The 20,276-nt window shown below is 36.4% G+C and overlaps 1 protein-coding gene across 1 annotated transcript in view; it reads right to left on the minus strand.

The window, feature by feature from the left end:
* Positions 1 to 20,276, minus strand: part of DIAPH2 (diaphanous related formin 2) — a 770,217-nt gene that overhangs the window by 608,735 nt on the left and 141,206 nt on the right. The window contains exons 7-10 of the mRNA XM_027838327.1: positions 11,514 to 11,588; positions 11,365 to 11,434; positions 4,630 to 4,766; positions 2,677 to 2,785 (exon numbers count right to left, since the gene is read on the minus strand). Coding sequence (XP_027694128.1) covers positions 2,677 to 2,785; positions 4,630 to 4,766; positions 11,365 to 11,434; positions 11,514 to 11,588 — 391 coding nt within the window. The remainder of the gene's footprint in view (positions 1 to 2,676; positions 2,786 to 4,629; positions 4,767 to 11,364; positions 11,435 to 11,513; positions 11,589 to 20,276) is intronic.

Consider the following 20,276-nt stretch of genomic DNA (forward strand, 5'->3'; position numbering starts at 1 on the left):
TTTCACTTAGTGTTGCATTCTAAGTATTGTATTATTTTTAATCTGAGGGTAGAAACTGTTTTCATTGGTTTGGTTTTTTTTTTGGTTTTGTTTTTTTATCCCAAGTGCCTGGCAGACAGTAAGTAGGCCCTTCCGAAATGGTGCAGAGTTGAACTGAAGCAGTACATTAAATAAATGGCTATATGGTCAACAAGGATCCTAGATTTGGCTCTTAGACAGTCATGTGTACACTAGCCTAAAAATAGATACATAAATAAAACTTGTACCTTCTTTATTTTTAGATGAAGTCAATGCTACTAAGTGTTGTTTTTGTTTTTTTAATCATTAAAACCTGCTACAGCTTTCGAATTAAGATTCAAGCTTTTAATCAGTGTAAATGGCAAGGACAGGTCATGGTTTGAGAAGCCAGAGCTATACCTGGATCCAAACCTTCTCATTTCAGAGACACCATTCCCACTTTGCCCTTTTCCAGTAGGGATTAGCACCTGACGCCCTTTACATGTGGGAGGAGTTGGCAGATTCAGCTTCAAAAGGGCATGATTTACAGTATAAGAATAAAAAAAACTGTCAAGAGCCCCAAGTCTCTGGAGTTCAGCTGATGGGGTAATCAACTGAATAACGCAGACTTATCTTTGCAATACCATTTCCAAGAGCCATGATGGATGTGTACTGGGGGGAAACTAGAGAATACATCTTTGCCTCCATTTTCTGTAAACAGCTTTTTTATGTGTAAGTGGACACTGAGTTTCTATGAATTTACATTGATCTCTTTAGACGACTCCTTCTTTTCCTCATTAGATATGTTTCTCTTTATGTAGTCAGCATTTCATTAGGAAAAGCCCAAGGAAGAATAAAAAACTTCCACCTCCTCCCCTACCACCAGCTGATTTTCCATATAGACTTTAAGTCAGTGGGATTGTTCCTGTTCTTATGAATCCTCTCAACTCTACTTTCGCAAAATCTAGGATGCATTTCAGACCATGCCCAGCTTTCTTTTTCTCTATCACTAATTCTTTGATACAGTAGTTACTTCCAGATAAAATTACCATTATATGTACTTCAAAAATCAATTCTTCCTTGTCATTAAGAATTAGAAAGGAAACTAAGGGGGTACCCATGAATTAGGGAATGAGAGAAGGAATTATGGTATATGAATGTAATAAAATAATATTCTGCCCTACCTGGGAAGATTTGGATGATGTTAAATCAGAAGTTAGCAAGAAGAACCAGGAGAACATTTATGACAATAACAAGGACAGTGTAAAGACAAACAACTTTGAAAGACTTAAGGACTGCAATCAATGCAGTGACCACCACAAGGCCACAGCCCACGTCTTGACAGGGTAGGGATGGATTCAAGATGCACATACACATCTTTGGATGCTAAAAATGTAGGAATTACTTTTTTGCTTGTCTAACCCTATTTGTTATGAGGATTGTATTTTTCTCTTTTTCTTCTAAATGGAGGAAGGATGGGAGAGAAAATAAATGCTTATTAACTGAAAAATAAATAAGCAAGCACACGAAAAGAGAATTTTATCCAGTAAAGCAGAAAGTTACTTTCCAATCACATTCATTCAGTGTCCTACCACATTAGATACCAGTGCATGTGATGAATAATGCCAGAATCCAGCTCCCAAATTAGATTTAAGAATTTTTTTAAACAAAAAATATTTTCCTAATAATTGTGCAATAGAATGCCATACAAATTTTTCTGAGGGTTTGAAAGGGCATGAAATTTAGAGGGCTATGTAACAGCACACAATCACAGGCCACACTCATCGCAGAATTTTTTAAAAGCTCTTTCTAGGAGCAATTTACAAGTATAGTTTCTAAACACTACAGATAACATCTCTCTAATTTAATAAGGTATAGCTGAACTAAAGAGTATTTCCCCCTAAAAGTCACCTAAAACATTTATAATAATTTCACTTGTGCCAATAGTAGTTTACAAAGTACCCTTGAAGGAAGAGATAATATTGTTGGTAGACTGAAGACTTACGTCACTTGAGAAAGGAAAATTCATTCCTCTGTCTACTTAAAGAAAAAACAGTTACTACTATCTGCTGCTGGAAAAATAATAAAAAGAAAAGTAGTGTTGTATTTTCTCCCATCAGCTAATCAATTCTTAAAAACTTAAATAATTTAACAATAGCAAATGACAGAACATCCCTCAATGCACTTACACCATGGGGCACACAAAACCACACTAATGCCTTTAAGAGAGAGATAACCACCAAGATGTCACTAATCAAATGGGCTGTTTCCGAAAAACAGCTGGGAAAAGGCAATCTTCATCTTCAGCCTATGTTCCCAGCCAAGCAAGACTTTTTTAGGCTGGTCTACATGAAGCGCTACAATGAAACTGGAACCAAAGATTTGATTACATCCAGTAATTCCATCCACTGAGATAGGAAGATTCCGGAAGTCTATGGATGGCACAAAGAAAATCTGTACTTTTCTGATCAGCCCAAGTGTTACATTCACAATAACCTCTGACATTGCCTAAGATTGAATACTTTATATCATAAATAAAATGTTCAGCTTTTATAATAACATGAGTTTTACTTTCAACACTGCATTCTATTTTAAAGGTGCCAAAAATAATACTGGAAATACGCCAAATGATGAACTTAATACAAATGAATAAGCTACATGAGAAAGGGCAAAACCCACCTGTAACTGCAAGGCTTCATGGTTTTCCAGTCCTTCTACAATCGGTGAAAATCGTTCTTTATTGTTTCTTTCAGCTGCTGTAGTGATAGCGCCTAAAAGTTTGTCCAGACTGATGGGGAAAATAATAAGAAAAACAATAAAAAAGATAAAAATACTGCATTATCAAATTATCAGTATGGCTTTCCTCTTTCAGTCTTCCGTTTTCTTTCCCTTTGCTTATGTTTGTAAACCCCATTACTGCTTTAAAAATGTGTTACTGTGACACATTTCTAATATAATACAACTGATTAAATTTTAAATTATGACTACCTCCTCAAATTGAAAATGAGATCGAATGAATACCTTTGGGGAAAGTCCTTAATGATGCTAATAGAGCCATATTTACAGGATAAATATTCTAATTCCAATCATTTCCTTTTTTATCTTACTTCTTGCACCTAAGTGAAATTAACATCTATTCAACAACAAATTTAACACAACATGACACCTATTGTTGATACTAGTTAATGCCAATAGGAACAGGCCATGTTTTATGAATGAGTTCCATGAAAAAGTCAACATGGAAAACAAAAAGCAATGCTAACGATATTGACATTCTTTTACAATGGAACAGAAAATAATACCTAACACGAAAGCTCAGATAAGAAGGAAACATGCCTATTATTAGTCTGATACAGATCAAATTATCTCAACAAAAATTAGCTTCCTCCCATGATTTCATCTTTGACAGTTATAATTTATCAAACTAAGTACCAAATTGTAACATTTTATCCCTTTTTAAAGACAATTTGCTTTCATGCAGCCTATTATTCTTCCCAAAAGATTTCTGAAATTAGTATCAAATGACATCAAATGATTTTAGGATGGATTCTCTTTTAAAAACTAATAAAACCCTGAAATATTAAGAGACCACTCCTTTGTTAGACGGAACCTGCCATTCTTTACTGTGATACTGTTCCGACATAAAATACGATGAAGTCTGAGATCATGGTTTACCATCTGCTCCTTAAAGTTCTGGTTTCTCCTAAGCTAGAAACCATCGACTTTAAAACATCTGACCATTCCTTTTGCTAACAGAGATGGAAAAGGAGTAGTCTTCTTGTACCACTCTTAAACCTGGTAATTACACACACAACAAGTAAGGAATACCCAAAGCAAGACTGAGACGTGAGACAGTTAGCTTGACCATCTAACATAAACTGGAATCTGCAAAGGGGCACAAAGGGTCCAGAAGTTTGACGTTTCAGTTTATGTATTTGGTGGAAATTTCAATTCACAGCCCAAAAGCCCCCATACAAAGGAGGCTAACCAATTCTAGTATGGACTGGAATGCCTCATTAGTCTAGGTAGACGTTTAGTACAGTGAGCTCAAAACAAACTTCGTTAAGTAGGTAAGTAGGCACAGCCTTTTCCTTCTTATATGTTATGGTTCAAATTTACACTGGGCCTTCACAGATGAGAGATGGCACAAGTTTGTAAGTATACGAACCTAGAGCAAATAACTGATTCAGTAGAGAGCAGACAAGATCCAGCTCCCTAACCCCTAACCCTAACTCTTCTTTTGCTACTGTATAAAGAAAACAAAGACTCAACAACAAGAAAACAAAACAACCACCTAATCGAACGAACAGATGAACAATTCGTTTGTTTTTGTTTTTCGTTTTTCTTTCCAAATGGCTGTTTGGCATATAAAGTAAGCATAAATAAGGTGTGTTCTTTGGAAATCTCACTTTCAATAAGAGCTTCACCATTAGGATTGTATCTTCAACATTCTACTAACAAAGAAAAGGTAGGTGCTAAAATGTAAAATAGGCAAGATAAAGGTTATCCACAAATTCCCTAAAGTTTTGTAGTGTTTTCAGTGTAAGTCTTTTACATAATAGAAAAACACAGTTTTAATTAATTTGGCAACATTTTTCTTCTGAGAAGCAAACAAAATGCAATATTACTCACATGTTATCTTCTCCAACAATGCAAATAGCAGAAAGTATTTTTACTATTTCCGTCATCATGTTGGGCTGTCTGGGGTCAATTGCCCTTGCTAGCAACAAAAGGCTTCTTTCATCACCTAGGATTCTTTGCAACCCAAACTATTAAAAAAAAAAAAAAAGGACAAAAATAACAGTAAGTTAAGGGGGATGTAGATCACTGTGCATTCTTCATTTTTATAGAGAGAATATATTTAAGCCTATTGCTTTTCACTAACGCCCACATGATACTTCCAAAAGGGAATTGTGAAATAATTATGTTCTTTTATCCAAAATAGTACACAGGGTCAGAGTTTTAGATCTAGAAGGGATCCTTAGAGGACAATGAATCCGATCCCCTCATTTTACTTATGAGGAGACTGAAGCACAGGGTAGTTGTACCGGGTCACACAACTAGTAAATATCTGAGCCAGAATTTGAACTCAGGTCTTCCTGATTCCACCAAGCCATGTTGCCTCTTGGAATTTATTATTATTTTCCTTTGAAAGGCCGTATCTTCTACAACTACCATTCAGGTATGATCTCCATCAGATTGTTCTAATAATCACAAATAATTTGTAGTATTCCTGCTTCAAAGAACTAGCAAGGCAAATGTATATTGATAACAATTTTTGGAAGTCATTCTACTCATGTCATTGAGTATGCCAGTGGATGTCTGGAATTCAAAGTTAAAATCATCAGTAAAAAACATAGTAGAGGACTTTGTAGACTTCTGGGAGCCAAGATGGCGGAGTAAGAAGAAAGTCTCTCTTACCCTCCCTTACTAACCTCTGAAAGCCCAAAAAAATCACCCCAGGAAAAACCCTGGAACAGATGAGCCAGCAGAAAGATGGGGTGCAGCAGTCTTGTAGTCCAGGAAAGCTTGAGGGATTAACAGGAAAGGCCCCTCTTGTTCTGGGTGAGGGGGAGAAGTACAGGACGGGAGGTGTCCCAGCAAGACAGCAGCAAGCCCCACCCCAGCAAACCAGGGGAAGATCCTGAGCCCCAGAGTGGTGGAGCAGGCAAGCGTCAATACCAGGACCCCCAAATGCCTCAGCATAGGCAGGGGAATCAGTAAACACCAGCTCAGAAAACCACCACGTATGTCAGTGTGAGAGATGATCTCTCAGAAGTGAAGCTTCCTCAAAGGGTTAATAGTTCTTGTTAATAGTTCTCACAAAGGGCAGCAATTAGAAGATCACTGGTCATCTGGAGAGAGAGATAAAGTCAAAAGCCAGATAGTAAGAAAGTGGGAGGAGAGAAATTGGAGACACCTGTTGTAGATGGCCTTCTAATTGTATTGTTGAAACACACTCCCTTCTGACCTTGTCAAAACCCGCCCACTCAGACCCTGTTTTTAAGCAAGTAGCAGAAAGAATAGAATACCCTACCCCCAACCTAAACTGCAAGACTTCCCGCCTTTTCTTGTCTCCTGGCAAACTTGTGTAACCCTGTTGGCTGGGGTAGACTGCCGCTAACAGATTGTGCCCTCAAGGCTTGCACCAATGAGCTGAGAGGAAGGGGGTTAGGGAGGAGGAGTTGCGGTTAGGGATCTATATAATCTTTTCTCTGCTGAGCACACCCTTGCGCTCTTCCACTCATTGAAGAGAAAAACTTCTTAAAAAGTAAAATGGGCCAAATGGAAAAGGAAGTACAAAATCTAATAGAAAGAAACAACTCCTTAAAAATTAGAATTGGGCAAGTGGAAGCTAACGACTCCATGAGATATCAAGAATTAGTCAAATAGGAAGAAAAGAATGAAAAAATAAAAGAAACTAAAAAAATATAAAATATCTCATTGATAAAACAACTGACCTGGAAAATAGATCCAGGAGAGACAATTTAAAAATGATTAGTCAACTGAAAACCAAGATAAAAAAAAAAAAGTCTGGACAGCATCTTTCAGGATATCATCAAAGAAAACTCCCGAGGTCCTAGAACTAAAAGGTAAAATAGTCATCGAAAGAATCTACTCATCACCTCCTGAAAGAGATCTCAAATTGAAAACACCAAGGAAAATTGCAGCCAAATTCCCAAATATCAGATCAAAGAGAAAATATTGCAAACAGCCAGAAAGAAACAATTTAAATATCATAGAACCACAGTCAGGATTACGCAAGACCTTGCAGCTTCTACATTAAAAGATCAGAGGACGTGGAATGTGATGTTCCATAAAGCAAAGGAGATTGGATTACAACCAAGGATCAACTACCCAGAGAAACTGAGCATAATCTTTCAGGGGAGGAGATGGATATTCAAAGAAATAGGGGACTCCTAGACTTTTCTGATGAAAAGACCAGAGCTCAAAAGAAAATCTGATCTTCAAACACAAAAATCAAGAGAGGTATAAAAAGTTAAACAGGAAAGAAAAAACAACACGTTATTAATAAAGGCAAACTGTTTACATCCCTACGAGGGAAGATGATACTTGTAACTCTTGAGAATTGTATCATTATTACGACATTTATATACAGAGACAGAGGGCATGGGTATAAGTTGACTTTGATGTGATGATAAAAAAATCTAATTAAGTGGTGAAAAGGAATTGCTCTGGGAGAAGAGGAAAGGAAGGAGGCAGACAAGGGTAAATTATATCACATGAAAAGGCACAAAAACCTATTACAGTAGAGGGAAAGAAGGGAGGGAGATGAACATTGTCTGAACCTTACTCTCGTCAGATTTGGCTCAAAGAGTGAATAATATAATAAGTTAGATATAGAAATCTGACTTAACGTACAGGAAGTTGGAGGGGAAAGGGGACAGAAAAGGGAAGGGGTGGATAAAAGGGAGGGGAGAAGTAGTAATAGTAAAGGGGAAGAAAAGGGAGGGGGCTTATAGAAGGGAGGGCCAACTGAGGGTGGTGGTGGTCAAAAGCAAAACTCTAGTGAGAAGGGAAAGGGAGAAATGAGAAAGAAAAGCATAAACAGGGAGGGGAAAAACAGGATGGAGAGAAAGACACAGATAGTAATCATGACTGAACGTAAATGGGATGAACTCTTCCATAAAACGGAAGCTGATAGCAGATTGGATTACAAACCATAATCCTACAATATGTTGTTTAAAAACCTGGAAAGACTTATACAAACTGATGCTGAGTGAAGTGAGCAGAACCAGGAGAACGTTGTACACAGTAACAGCCACACTGTGAGATGACAGACTTTGATAGACTTGGCTCTTCTCAGCAATGCAAGGGTCTTAGACATCTCCAAAAGACTCATGGAATATACTATCCACATCCAGAGAAAGAACTTTGGAGTCTGAATACAGATGGAAGCACACTCTTTGTTCTCTTTTTCTTTTGTTGTTTTATTCTGTTTCTTTCCCATGGTTCCTCCCATTATTTCTAATTCTTCTTTACATCATGACTAATGTGAAAATATGTTTAATATGAACATAAAAGTAGAGCCTATATCAGACTGCATGCTGTCTTGGGGAAGGGGGAGGAGATGGAGGGGGAGGAAATTTAAAACTCAAAATCTTATGGAAGTGAATGTTGAAAACTAAAAATAAATAAATAAATAATTTTTTTAAAAAGGGGAAAAAGAAACATAGTAAAATGTTGAAATTGGAATGTTTAGATGCTCACTAATTGGGGAAAGGCTAAATAAATTATGGCATATGAATGCAATGAAATATGGTTGTACTATAAGGCATAACCAAAAGGAAAGATTTAGAGAAACATGGGAAAATTTGGATAACAGAGTTCATGAAGTAAGCAGAACCAGAAGAACAATTTACACATTCACATTACAACAGTGGGAGAGTGGGGTATAGTGATAGTAATGGATAGAAAAAAGAAATGAAAATCAATGAAACATTCAAAAATACATAGAAGAGAACAGAAAAACTTTCAGAAGGAGTCATAGACAAAAAGAGCAGTATTAGAACTACCATATTAAATTTAAACCACAAAAAAATTTTGTATGTAGATATTCTTGGTTTTATATGCCATCTTCTTTCTGTCTTTATACATAGAAATGTTCATGCTTGCTGAAGACTAATAAGTTCATAATAAAAAATATTAAAAAAGAAATTGAAAGGTTGTTTTGTATAGTACATAATAGCCAAAGAAGCAATAAAATACACGCATCTTTCCATAATTCTGTATTATGCTAAAAATTATGAAATGCAAGGAAATAACTCCTGGGTTTTCTCAAGTACCACAGCTGACTAGGTTAAGTGAGGCAGGATACCATTTTCCTTCATTTCTTAGACATGCCTGTATATATATTTTTTTTTCAAGGAGATTCTCCAAAAGTATGGTTGTCATAAGACTGAAGATGTAATTTTTTAAAGATCTGAACTACAAAATGTGTCTAAGGCTTCACATACAATGCTATGATTCTTCGTGGAGGCCAACGTCAGGCTGTGAAGCCCAAAATCTAAGCACTACAGTGTTCAGCAATGACTTCACATACAGATCATTTGAAGTAAGGAAACAGAGAAAGTAAAAAAAGGAAATGGAGGAGCTAAGTAGTAAGACAGAAGGCAGAGTAAAGGGGATGATGAAATGAGAAAAGTACAGGTCAAAATGAATGAGTCACTGGCAGTTACTGAAGTTAAAGTAAGTGTTTTAAAGAAAATTGGAATTCAGAAAGAAAATCACTTGATTTTCCAGTGATTTGTTCTTTCAATAGTATAAGCATAATCCAAAAAAGTGATATTCAAATTGTTGATTTAAAAACTAAAACTTCACATTACAATATATATCATAACATGACATAATTAAGAAAATCTAAGCAGTTTCTTAGGGTATCATCACAACAGGTCCTGGCTAAATGAAAAGCATTTCTTAAAGATTTTTCAAGCCAGACCTGAGATTTCATTGGTATGGGGAACGCCCAGTGAGGAAACACCCTCTACCAGTTCTGGGCAACATTTGCCTGGGAGAGCTGCCTGAGGCACTGAGAAGCTGAGCGACTGGCCCAGGGTCACATGAGCAAGAGATGGATGAAGCAGAACCTGAATCCATGTCTTCCTGAAAGTGAGATTACCTCTCTATTGCCTACAGCATTCTGCCTTTGGGGTGAACTGAGTGGGGGAACAGGGAGAAGAGGCACACGGCAAAGGCAGGCATGGATGGGCTGACCATTGCATTACTGGAAGGAATATCTGCATCAAGGAGGCCAAAGATCGATTTGGAGATCTGAGTTAAAACAAAACTGATTTATTAACTGAGCAGATAGTAACTGGGAAAACACCAGTATGCCTCAACTTCAAATGGACTCCACTTGGCATCATGTCAGACAAATGGATGTTTCTAGAATTCAAACTGTAAGAAAAGGTCATATATGTCAACATAACTTTTTAAGGGGAAAAAAGCTCCGGAAAGGGACATGGCCCTAATTTTCTGCTATGAATAATTTTTATTGATTAAAACTATCCAGGAATCCCAAAGACTGGAGAGATTTGGCAACAGTCAGCGCAAGTGATGGAAACCAGAACTCCCTATCCAGACTTCTCTGGGCCAAGAAGAATGTATTTTTAATGTAATCAGCTACTGGCTGAACACATAGGAACAAGGGCACCCAAATATAGACAGAACGGTGCTTTCTTTGTCATGAATTTTGACATGATTACACCAAAGCATACAGTAGAGTTGAGCAAACTGTTTTATAATCATGACAGGCCTCCTGGAAAAGGCTATAAGGAGGATCAAGTAGCATTCTGCTACCCAGGGTTATGAAAGGTCCATTAGTAACCTATCAGTAGAGAAATTCTGTGCTCAGTTGGGATTTCTCATTTCTTTGCAATTGTCTTTGTTGGCAGAGTGGTCTTTAATACTTATGAAAAAAAATCTGTGCTTTTTATGAACACCACTTACAGATTATTTAAATGGACTATCTTATTGCATTAGTTATTAATAGTTATATTTCACACTTGGCAAGTTCATTGTTATCACTACAATTATTTATTTCTATTAAGTATTTTGAGATTATTAAAACACCATCTGAAGGGAATTAAGTAATTAAATGAATTAGTCAATGATATTTCACCTATAGGCATAGAGAGCAAACAGTTTCCAAGCCAATAACTTTAAAATGGCCCGTGGAAAAAGAAACAAACTATATTTCTCTTTCAAACTACTAAAAGTCTAGACTATTTTTAAAAAGACAAATATTTCTTTTAAATTCATTAAGCAATGAAAATGTAATTCACATTGGACATACACATGCAATCACCACTCACTCCAGCTCCTCCCTCCCCAAATCTTCTAGAAATATTCTTTCCAAGCAAGGACCCATTAACTCACTGCCATCAATTTAACATCTGACACAGGGAAGTATTAAGGCAGAGATGGTCCTGACAAATGAGCCAACAGAAAATACAAGGATCCATAAACTTGGATTTGCTTCTCCCCATCCTCCACCCCGCCCCCCCCACCTCACAAAGTCATAAACAAAAAGAGGGCTCTAGAAATATTACTGGCTATACATTTTATTTTTCCACAAATATTAACTCATTACTATAAAAAGGATTATCTAAAATGAGAGTAGCATAGATTCACTTATGTATGCCACTTGATAACATATGTCCTTTAAAAATGAAACATTAATTACATTTTGGTCAAAGTATAACTTTAAAAAGGGAAAAACCTAAATTAAATTTGTAACGAAGCACAGTACACAGGACCCTTTTTATCTGTGCATATTGGTGTGTATCAAAATGCTTTAAGGAAGACACATCAAGAAAAATAGCTGTGGATGTAAATTCATCTTACCTTGTTATTCATAAATGCTCTCAGGCATTGAATAAGTTTATGCTGATTCTTCTTGTCAATACTTTCTTGCCTAAATGTAAAAAAGAAATACTTTATACTGCTTTCTAAAAATTTCTCCATTGGTAATTTTTACAAATATGTTTTCTTACTGTTTTTTATCCAGAAGTTTCTCTAATAGATCCAACAAGACTCCAAGACCTTCATGGCCAAAGTTGTTAACCCAACTGTAAGACAAACAAAACCAAAAAGTAAGCAACCTCAAATAGAAATAATAACTTGAAATAAAGTCAGGATTTTAAATGATAGGATGCTGAATTGTGTTTGAATATTTTTCCACCTTCATTTTATATCAACTTCAAACATATTATTTTTATAGATTAATAAACCTAAAATATTCTCCATTAAAAAGTACCATGAGAGTGCCTTGAATTTTTTTCAAACACATAGATAAGTAAGGGTTTTAAAATGGAAATTATATCACTTTGAAAAATCTGAAAATTATGTTAAAAAAGACACTGGAAAATCATGATACTAGCAAAATATTCACATGAAAATGATCCCAAGAGAGTTGGATGAATACATAAAAGGGGATCATGTGGGAAACAATCACAAGAGATAAACATGTGAAAGTGGTTAAGGAGCAATACTTTTAAACATTTTAATTACTTCTAAAGGATGGTATAGGTAAAAATGATTCATTTTATGAAATATTTAATATTATCCAATACTACTCCTTTAATTTATTCTAAATTATGCTAAAGCAGTTGCTGCAAGGCTAAATTTTAGAACTTTTTACATTTTAAGATTCTCTTCGTGGCCTAATAAAAATAAAGAAATAGAGACTTTTAAGAAATAAGATATTTTGTTTTGCCAACTCTGATTATTATAAAAACATAGACTGTAATAGCTGGTAGGAGCCAGAGAGCATCTAGTCCATCCCATATATTCAAAAATCACATCTAAAATATGCCTTCTGGAGGATCACCTAGCCTTTGCTTGAAGACATGTATTGAAGGGGAACCTTCAATTTCCCAACGAAGCCCATTCCACTTTCAGATATTCCTAAATGCCATCATGTTTGCTTGTTTTTTTTGTAATATCATGTCTGTATTCATCCCTTTCTGATACCTTCTGCCTGCTTCTTGCACATTATGACTCATTACTGAGCTGAATCTCTCATTCCCCAACCCTCCACCTGGGTTCTGAGTCAGAAAACTCGATGGAGGAGTAGAGACTGGGGGGTGCCATACTCAATAGGAAAAAAAAGATGGCTTCCACTGTAAAAACAGATAACTTTGAAAGATTTAAGAACCCTGATCAAGACAATGAGTATTCACAATTCCAGAAGACTAGTGATAAATTATGCTACCTATTGCCTGACAGAGAGGTGATGGACTCAGAGTGTACAAGAAGACATATTTTTAGACGTGGCCAATGTAGGAATTTGTTTTGGTTGTATATTTGTTAAATGGACTTTGTTTTTCTTTCTTTTTTTCAGTAGGAAGTGGAGAAATAAGAGAAAAACCAGATTTTTGTCAACTGAAAAAACAAAAATTAAATTAAACAAATTTCAGCAGGTGACATTATGGGAGGGAACTCACAAATAAATGAGATCATGAATCCATCCGAACATGTGAGAAGCATAGCAGAGTGGACAGAGGTCAGGTCCTGGCATCAGGATTACCTGGGCTCAAGTTATACCTTTAACATAGAATGGTTGTGTGACTTCGATCAAGTCACTTAACTGGAAGCTCCCTGCTATAGGCAGCAATGAAGTCACAGGTTGATGCTACATTTACATATAAAGACATACACAGATGCACACAATCAACCTTTGAATCTATGCCTTCCAATCCTATTCAACTCTTGTCCATGATCTCTCAAAAGTTCCACACAAAGTATCTACCCACCATACAGGAGACCTTCCTTATTATTTTCTCAACAACACCACGGTACCACCAAAGCTCTATGGTTATCATCATGTGGCCAGGCCACCTTCTTTTTCAAACATACAATTCTTTGCCATCTTTCCTCTTTTTCTTCTTTAGAATTCCTCACTGGTTCTATGTTACAGTCTCGTCACATCCACCAAGTGCCTCTCCACTGCTCTCTGCATTATATTTGTTTTTAGTTCTTCAGTTCTCACTACCATGTCACAACAGTAATAAAATGTTACTATTGATAAGATGGACCTTTGTTTTCATAAAAAACATGGAATCAATAAAAAACCTCTGTAATTTTTGGAAAGCAATCCAGTCTGCTTCCCTCCTCTTGCTCATCTCTGGGCCAAGTCATTACCTATCCATACTATCTATGGCAGATAGAGGTACTGTAAAACAATTTCCATACAGTGTTCATCCAAATAAATACATGTTGAAAGAGGAAAACAAGCATTCTTCATTCACTTGGTCATTCTCATGTAGGTAGATAGGAAAACCTCCTGAGTGACTCCAGCTCTCTTTGAAGAGGCTCTATAATGTTCAGGAGCTGATGCAAGCAGCACAATCCCATCAACAAACAGAAGAATCTAGCTGTGATCCAGTCTCTGCCCCCCAGATCTCTTCCATCTTTTTGGTGAATATACAGCTCCATATTTGATGTTCTAACCCCACTCAAGTTTACTAGCAGAGGGTCACTGAACAGAAGGATTTGTGTTATGTATTCCAAGGAACCCTGAACAATTTTGACTTATGAATAGATAATACCTCATAAAAGGGCCTATAAGACAGTTTCGTCCTACTGGATAAAATGATTTTTTTTTCATAATCAAATAATAAGCACAATGGGAACACTATGGATACATATAACAAGACACAGAAAGGGAGAGAGAGAAAGAATGATCTAGGAGATATTTGTGTATGTGGTATATATCTCTCCAGATCAAATGTAAGGTCCTCAAGGGCAAAGGCCATGGGATCTTCTGTCTTTGCATCTTTAGTGCCAGGCACACAGAAAGTACTTAGCAAAAGTCTGCTGAATGAATCAGTGATTAAGTATCACAAATAAGATTTAGGACAAGGTATTTAAGACATTTCTTCCTCTGATAAGTGGCCTATGTTTAATTAGACAACACAGCTGGATGAGACCAAAAAGCAGATATGAAACTGGGGGCTGGGGTAGGTCTGAAAGTCGAAGTGGAGACAGAAACAGCTACATTAAGGTTGTTGCTGGAGCCATTAGTAGAACCAAAAACAGAATTTGAAAGAGAAAGAGAGGACAAGAAAAGGGACAAGTAAGGAGCAAGAGTTAGTTTATTAGAGATTTTCTTGCTTCAACTGTTCTGACTTACACAATTGTCATCATTGTAAAATTTTATTCCACTAAGCACCAGAGGTCAATAATAGATACATACACCAAAGATGACACAGAGATGCCCAAGAAACGTAAGTCATCACTGTTGTTGTTCACTTGTTTCAGTCACGTCTGACTCTTTGTGATACCATTTGGGATCTTCTTGGCCAAGATACCGTAGTGGTTTGCCAGATGACGAAACTGAGGCAAACAGGATAAAGTGACTTGCCCAGGGGCATACAGCTAGTAAATGTCTAAATCCAGATTTGAACTCAGGAATATGAATTGTGGCCAATTTGGATACATCACATCCAACACTGTCCTGATCAAACAAGGATGATATAGCCAAGGAACTGGCAGAGGCATCCAGGCCAATTCCTGCCAACTAGTTCCACATGTCTAGGTACTTCCCACTTTCACATCTTCTGCTATGTAATAACAGAAAACTTCAAAAATGTCAGTCCTTTAAATGCAGGAACAATAACTTATTTATAGTTTAATCTTTTAAGCTGACTAGCTCAGAGCCTGGCACATAGTAAGTACTCAAGTGTTTGTCGAATTCGTATAAGATAAGAAAAATTCATTTGGATTACATGAGATTAAAATAGTTTGCACCAACAAAATTAACATAATTAGAATAAACAGGCAAGCAGTAAATTGAGGAGAAAATCTTTACATAAAATATCTCTGATATTTAGGGTCTGATATCTAAAATATGTATAAAAAATAAGTAACTAACAGAAATAATTAAGACCAAAAGCCATTCCTCAATTGCAGCACGGAGGAATCAAGCCCAATTAAGATATTTTCTCCAAAGATTTCGAGATAATCACTTGGGTGGTGGCAAAAGAATAAAAGGCCATTAAAGCTAAGCATAACTTACTGTATTTAATTACCCAGAAAAAGGTAGAGGAGATCATTACAACCAGAGAAACTTGATGTCAAACTGAGAATCCTAAGAATTCTAGATAGAGGTATATATAGTATATTCCTCAATATCTACTAAGCATTTAGTAGTCAAATAATTTGTCACTTTCCTGATTTTTATACTTAAATATCTTAATGCCAAATTAGACTCACCTCTTTCAACCATGAATAACTAGAGAAAATTGGGGGTTTCCTTCTTCATTGCTGTATATTTTCATAACATAGCACAATTTTCATTTATTGGTTTGTAAAGAATGAATGAAAAAGCATTAAGTGCTTTCCATATGCCAGGAACATTGCTTCATGCTTGAGGATTCAAAAACAAAAATTAAAAAGTACCTGGCTTCAAGAAGTCACTCTACCTGCAGAGTTTTATTCTCTTTGAATCAGCCTTTTGCTTAGACAGCATTTTATGTACCTCTTTCTAAGTGTGCCATAAGTTACTCAATCTTTCTTTTTTGAAAAACATTTTAATATATTTTAGCACTTTTCTTTTTAAGTTTTGAGTTCCAAATTCTCTCCCTCCCTCCCCTCCTCCACCCACTGAGAAAACAAGCAATACTATATCAATTATACATGTGAAATCATGCAAAATATATCTCCATATTAGCCATATTTTTTAAAAAGCAAGAAAAATAAAGTGAGAAAATTATACTTCGATTTGCGCTCAAAGTTAATCAGTTCTCGATCCCCCCTCACCTCTCCCCAGATAGCATGTTTTCAACATGAGTTCTTTGGAACTGTCTTGGATCTGATCAGAGTAGCTAGTACTAATCAGAGTAGCCTGTCTTTCACAGCTGATCATCGTTACAACATTGTTGTTACTATGCACAACAATCTCCTGGTTCTTCTCCCTTCACTTCGCGTTAATTCATACAGGTCTTGCCATGTTTTTTGAAATGACCTCCATCATCATTTCTTATAGCACAACAGTATTTCATAACAATCATACACCACAATTGGTTCAGCCATTCCCCAACTGAAGAGCATCCACTCAGTTTCCAATTCTTTCCCACCATAAAAAGAGCTGCTATAAATATTTTTGTACATATAGGTCCTTTTCCTTTTCCTTTTCCTTTGATCTTCTTTGGGATATGGACCTATTAGTGGTATTGCTGGGTCAAAAAGTATATACAATTTATAGCCCTTTGGGCATAGTTCTAAATTGTTCTACATAACGGTGGGACCAGTTTACCACTCCACCAAAAGTTCATTAGCGTACCTATTTTTCGTCTCATCCTCTCTAGCATTTGTCATTTCTGATAGGTATGGGCTGGTACCTCAGAGTTCTTTTTATTTTCATTTCTCTAATCAATAGTGATTTACAGCATATTTTCATATAATTATAGGTAGCTTTGATATCTTCTTCTGAAAACTGCCTGTTTATATTCTTTGACCATTTATCAACTGAGGAATGTTCTTATTTTAATAAATTTGACTCAGTTCTACATTTAGTTATATTAGAGAAATGAGGCCTTTATCAAAGAAACTTGCTGTAAAAAATTTTTATACTATTTCATTACTACGGCACTTTTTAACAAAATACAGTTTCCATGATTATCTCTTTTAATTAGGTCTACTTTTGCTTTTTCTTTGTCTAATGTCATGATTGTTACCCCTGCCTTTATTTTAGTTCAGTTTCTTCTCTCTTTGAACCAATTACAATGAAAGTAAGATTTAAGCATTACCCACCACCTCACCATTTCCTCCTTCATTGTGAAAGCTCTTCCTTGCATGCTTCTTTTACATGAGGAAATATTCCCCATTCTGTCTCTCCCTTCCCCTTCTCACAGTGCATCCCTCTTTCTTAACCCTTCATGGGGGGGGGGGGGGGGGAGAAATCATTCCAACATATTTGATCCACATCCAGCATGTTTGAATTTGTTTGCAAGGTGGTATGGTGCTAGGAGAGGTGTGGTCACTGCTCTCTTGGTCTGTGCTCTAATCTCTAGCCAGCAAGGGCCTCTGGTCCCCTGCAGCTACAATCACTAGCGCTTTCTTTGCCTTAGAACTATGACCAGGGTCCCTGCTCCCTTGTGACAAACTCCAGTATTCCTCTCCTCCCTGGAACTGTGACCCAGAACTTCACATGAGGAATAAAATTGCCAGTCAGTTCCAGTTGCAGTCAATGCTAGCAAAGGGTCCCTGTAATTGCCTTCTGAGCAGCTGTTCAATCCCATTGCCATCTCTGGACTGAGAGAACCTGAAGATGATGCTGTGGTCACTACACCTGCTGCTGCATTTGTGGGTTTCAGGACAGGCCTCTGAGATGGCACAGACTTCTCCTGATGACCTCTTAAGTTTTCTTAGGCCAGAAAAATGTCTCACTCCAACCTTTTGTTGGTTCTGCTGTTCCAAAATTTAATTTGAGGTATTATTTAATGTTGTTTTAAAAGTTATATTGGGAGAGTTCAGATGGGCGGCTGCCCCTAATCTACCATCTCAGCTCCACCCTAACCTATCTTTCTTGAAAAGAGGAGTTGGTACATGATTTAATCCTTTCTTTGAAGACTCACAATGACAATCATGAATGTCAGTTATTGTCCCATGTTATAGACACTCAGTATTTATCATGGGCCACAACATTAAATGGTTGCTGATCAAATCAGTGGTCTAAAAACTGCTTTCGTGAAAAATTCCTGATGCCACCTTGTTGTCTGGCTATCTGATTTCTTTCTAGTAAAGGTAGAATGATGCCTGTGTCCCATGGAGCTGTAGAAGAGAGCTGTCTTTCTGCAATATTAATTACTGATTCAAAGGTTGTAGCAATTTTCCCTCTAGAAAATCACCACTTAGTTCTGTTGCTATCTATGTCTTTTGGGACATGTGCAATGGCTTTGAAAACTGTAACACAATGAAAACCCTGAGTCACTCAGTCACCAAAGGCTTTCTTTTATGGGCACAGGGTTTAATTATTGCTTGATCTCCCACAAAATTTACCTGTAAAAACTGATGCTACTTTTCAATGAATTTGTCTTTGGACAAGTCACATTATTGTTGATATCACAGAGCTTATTACGAGCTACTGGATTTTGTTGTTTTAACCGTTTTAAAGCTATCATGGATTTAGCACTGAAATCACAATGAAGAAGTGACAAAACCATTACTCCCAACTAAGTCTCTACCTCCACATCCAGAGCTCTCACCACAATACTAAGCTGAAACTGATTTGTCACTCATATTCCAAGCAAAAAGAATGATCACAAAATATTTTCACATGTACATGAATGTTTTAAACTAGAAAGTTCTCATAAACTGTCATAGGTTTGTTATAATTTTAAGAGGATAATTTATCCTGATTAATCTGACCAAAAATAAAAACCAACACTTAATAAAAGTGTCTGAAAAGTTACTTAACTTTAAAACAATCAACAGAAATATTCTCCCATTCAAACTTCAAAAGTCTACAAAGAGAAAAGACATCTTTCATTTTCTGTGGCCTTGAATGGTCCATAAGAGGTCAACTCTTTGTCCAAAGACTAGACAATCAGATACGATATTTTCTCTAGGTAATGCCGATGTAAAAACAACTTGAAAACTGAAAGACTTAGTGGGTTAGAGTTGGGGTTAGATAGATGCAGATTCGTTCATTACATTGTATATACTATTGACAAAAAAACCCCACAAAATTGTTGCATAACCATGTAGGAAGTTTCCTTTGGTTCACTTCTGTTTTTAAATGGATTAAAACACAGAATTTCCATAAGGAGCTATAAGGCAACTGAGCTCATAAAAAGAAAGGTAATATTAGTCATATTGTCCCTTTGTCACTATTTGTATAGGTCTAAAGGCAAAAATGAGGGATCTGTGTTCTATACAAAGGATGCTATCTCCATCTAATGTTATTTCTATTCCCATGTGTAATCTCACACTTACAACCCAAATCACTGGACCATCAAATAAAACAAATGAGATTCCAAGATTCTTGAAGGATTTAGAAAGGTGTTAAATTACAAAACACAAACCTGTTAACTTCAAGAAAAAAGTCTTTGGCCTCTCTTTTTGGATATCAAATTATAATTAAATTTATTAATTAAACAGTATAAAATACACAAAAATGCCCATATATATGTAAAAGACATAAAACTGGATTAAGGTAACTGAGGACATCTGAATCTAATTCTCATAATGTCTCAGTTAACCAGAATGAAAATTAAGAAGTGAAGGCAATACAAAACAATAAATAATCTAAAATAATCAAGGACATGTGTTTGAATCATGAGTCTGCCACCTAAAACACTGAACCAAAGAGGCAACTATGAATAGTATTATTAGCTACTTTAAAGAGATTTAAGTAACAAAATCAATTTCACAGTTATTTCAACTGGTTGAAAAGAAATCACCCTATTTTCTGATGATATGATGGTTTACTTAGAAAATCCTAGAGAATTCAAAAGGAGAGGTGTAGTCACTGCTCTCCTGCCTCTGCTTTGGTCTGTGAGAGACCACAAGCATTCTTTTGTTCCTTGGAATTGTGACCAAGGTCCCTGTTCCCTTGTGGTGTGCCAGTACTTCACTTCAACCTGGAAATGCAACCCCAGACTTCAACCCAGATCCACATAGAGTCTGCACCCAGTGATGGTGAAGGGTTCCCTAACCTCCATTTCCCAGTTGTTTAGCCTCCTTACCATCTGTGGACTGAGAGCTCCAGAAACTGATGCTGCCACAGCTGCTGTGGCTGATTCAGTTGCCTT

This window comes from Vombatus ursinus, unplaced genomic scaffold, assembly GCF_900497805.2.
Source record: "Vombatus ursinus unplaced genomic scaffold, bare-nosed wombat genome assembly UNPS02004577.1, whole genome shotgun sequence".
NCBI lineage: Eukaryota > Metazoa > Chordata > Mammalia > Diprotodontia > Vombatidae > Vombatus > Vombatus ursinus.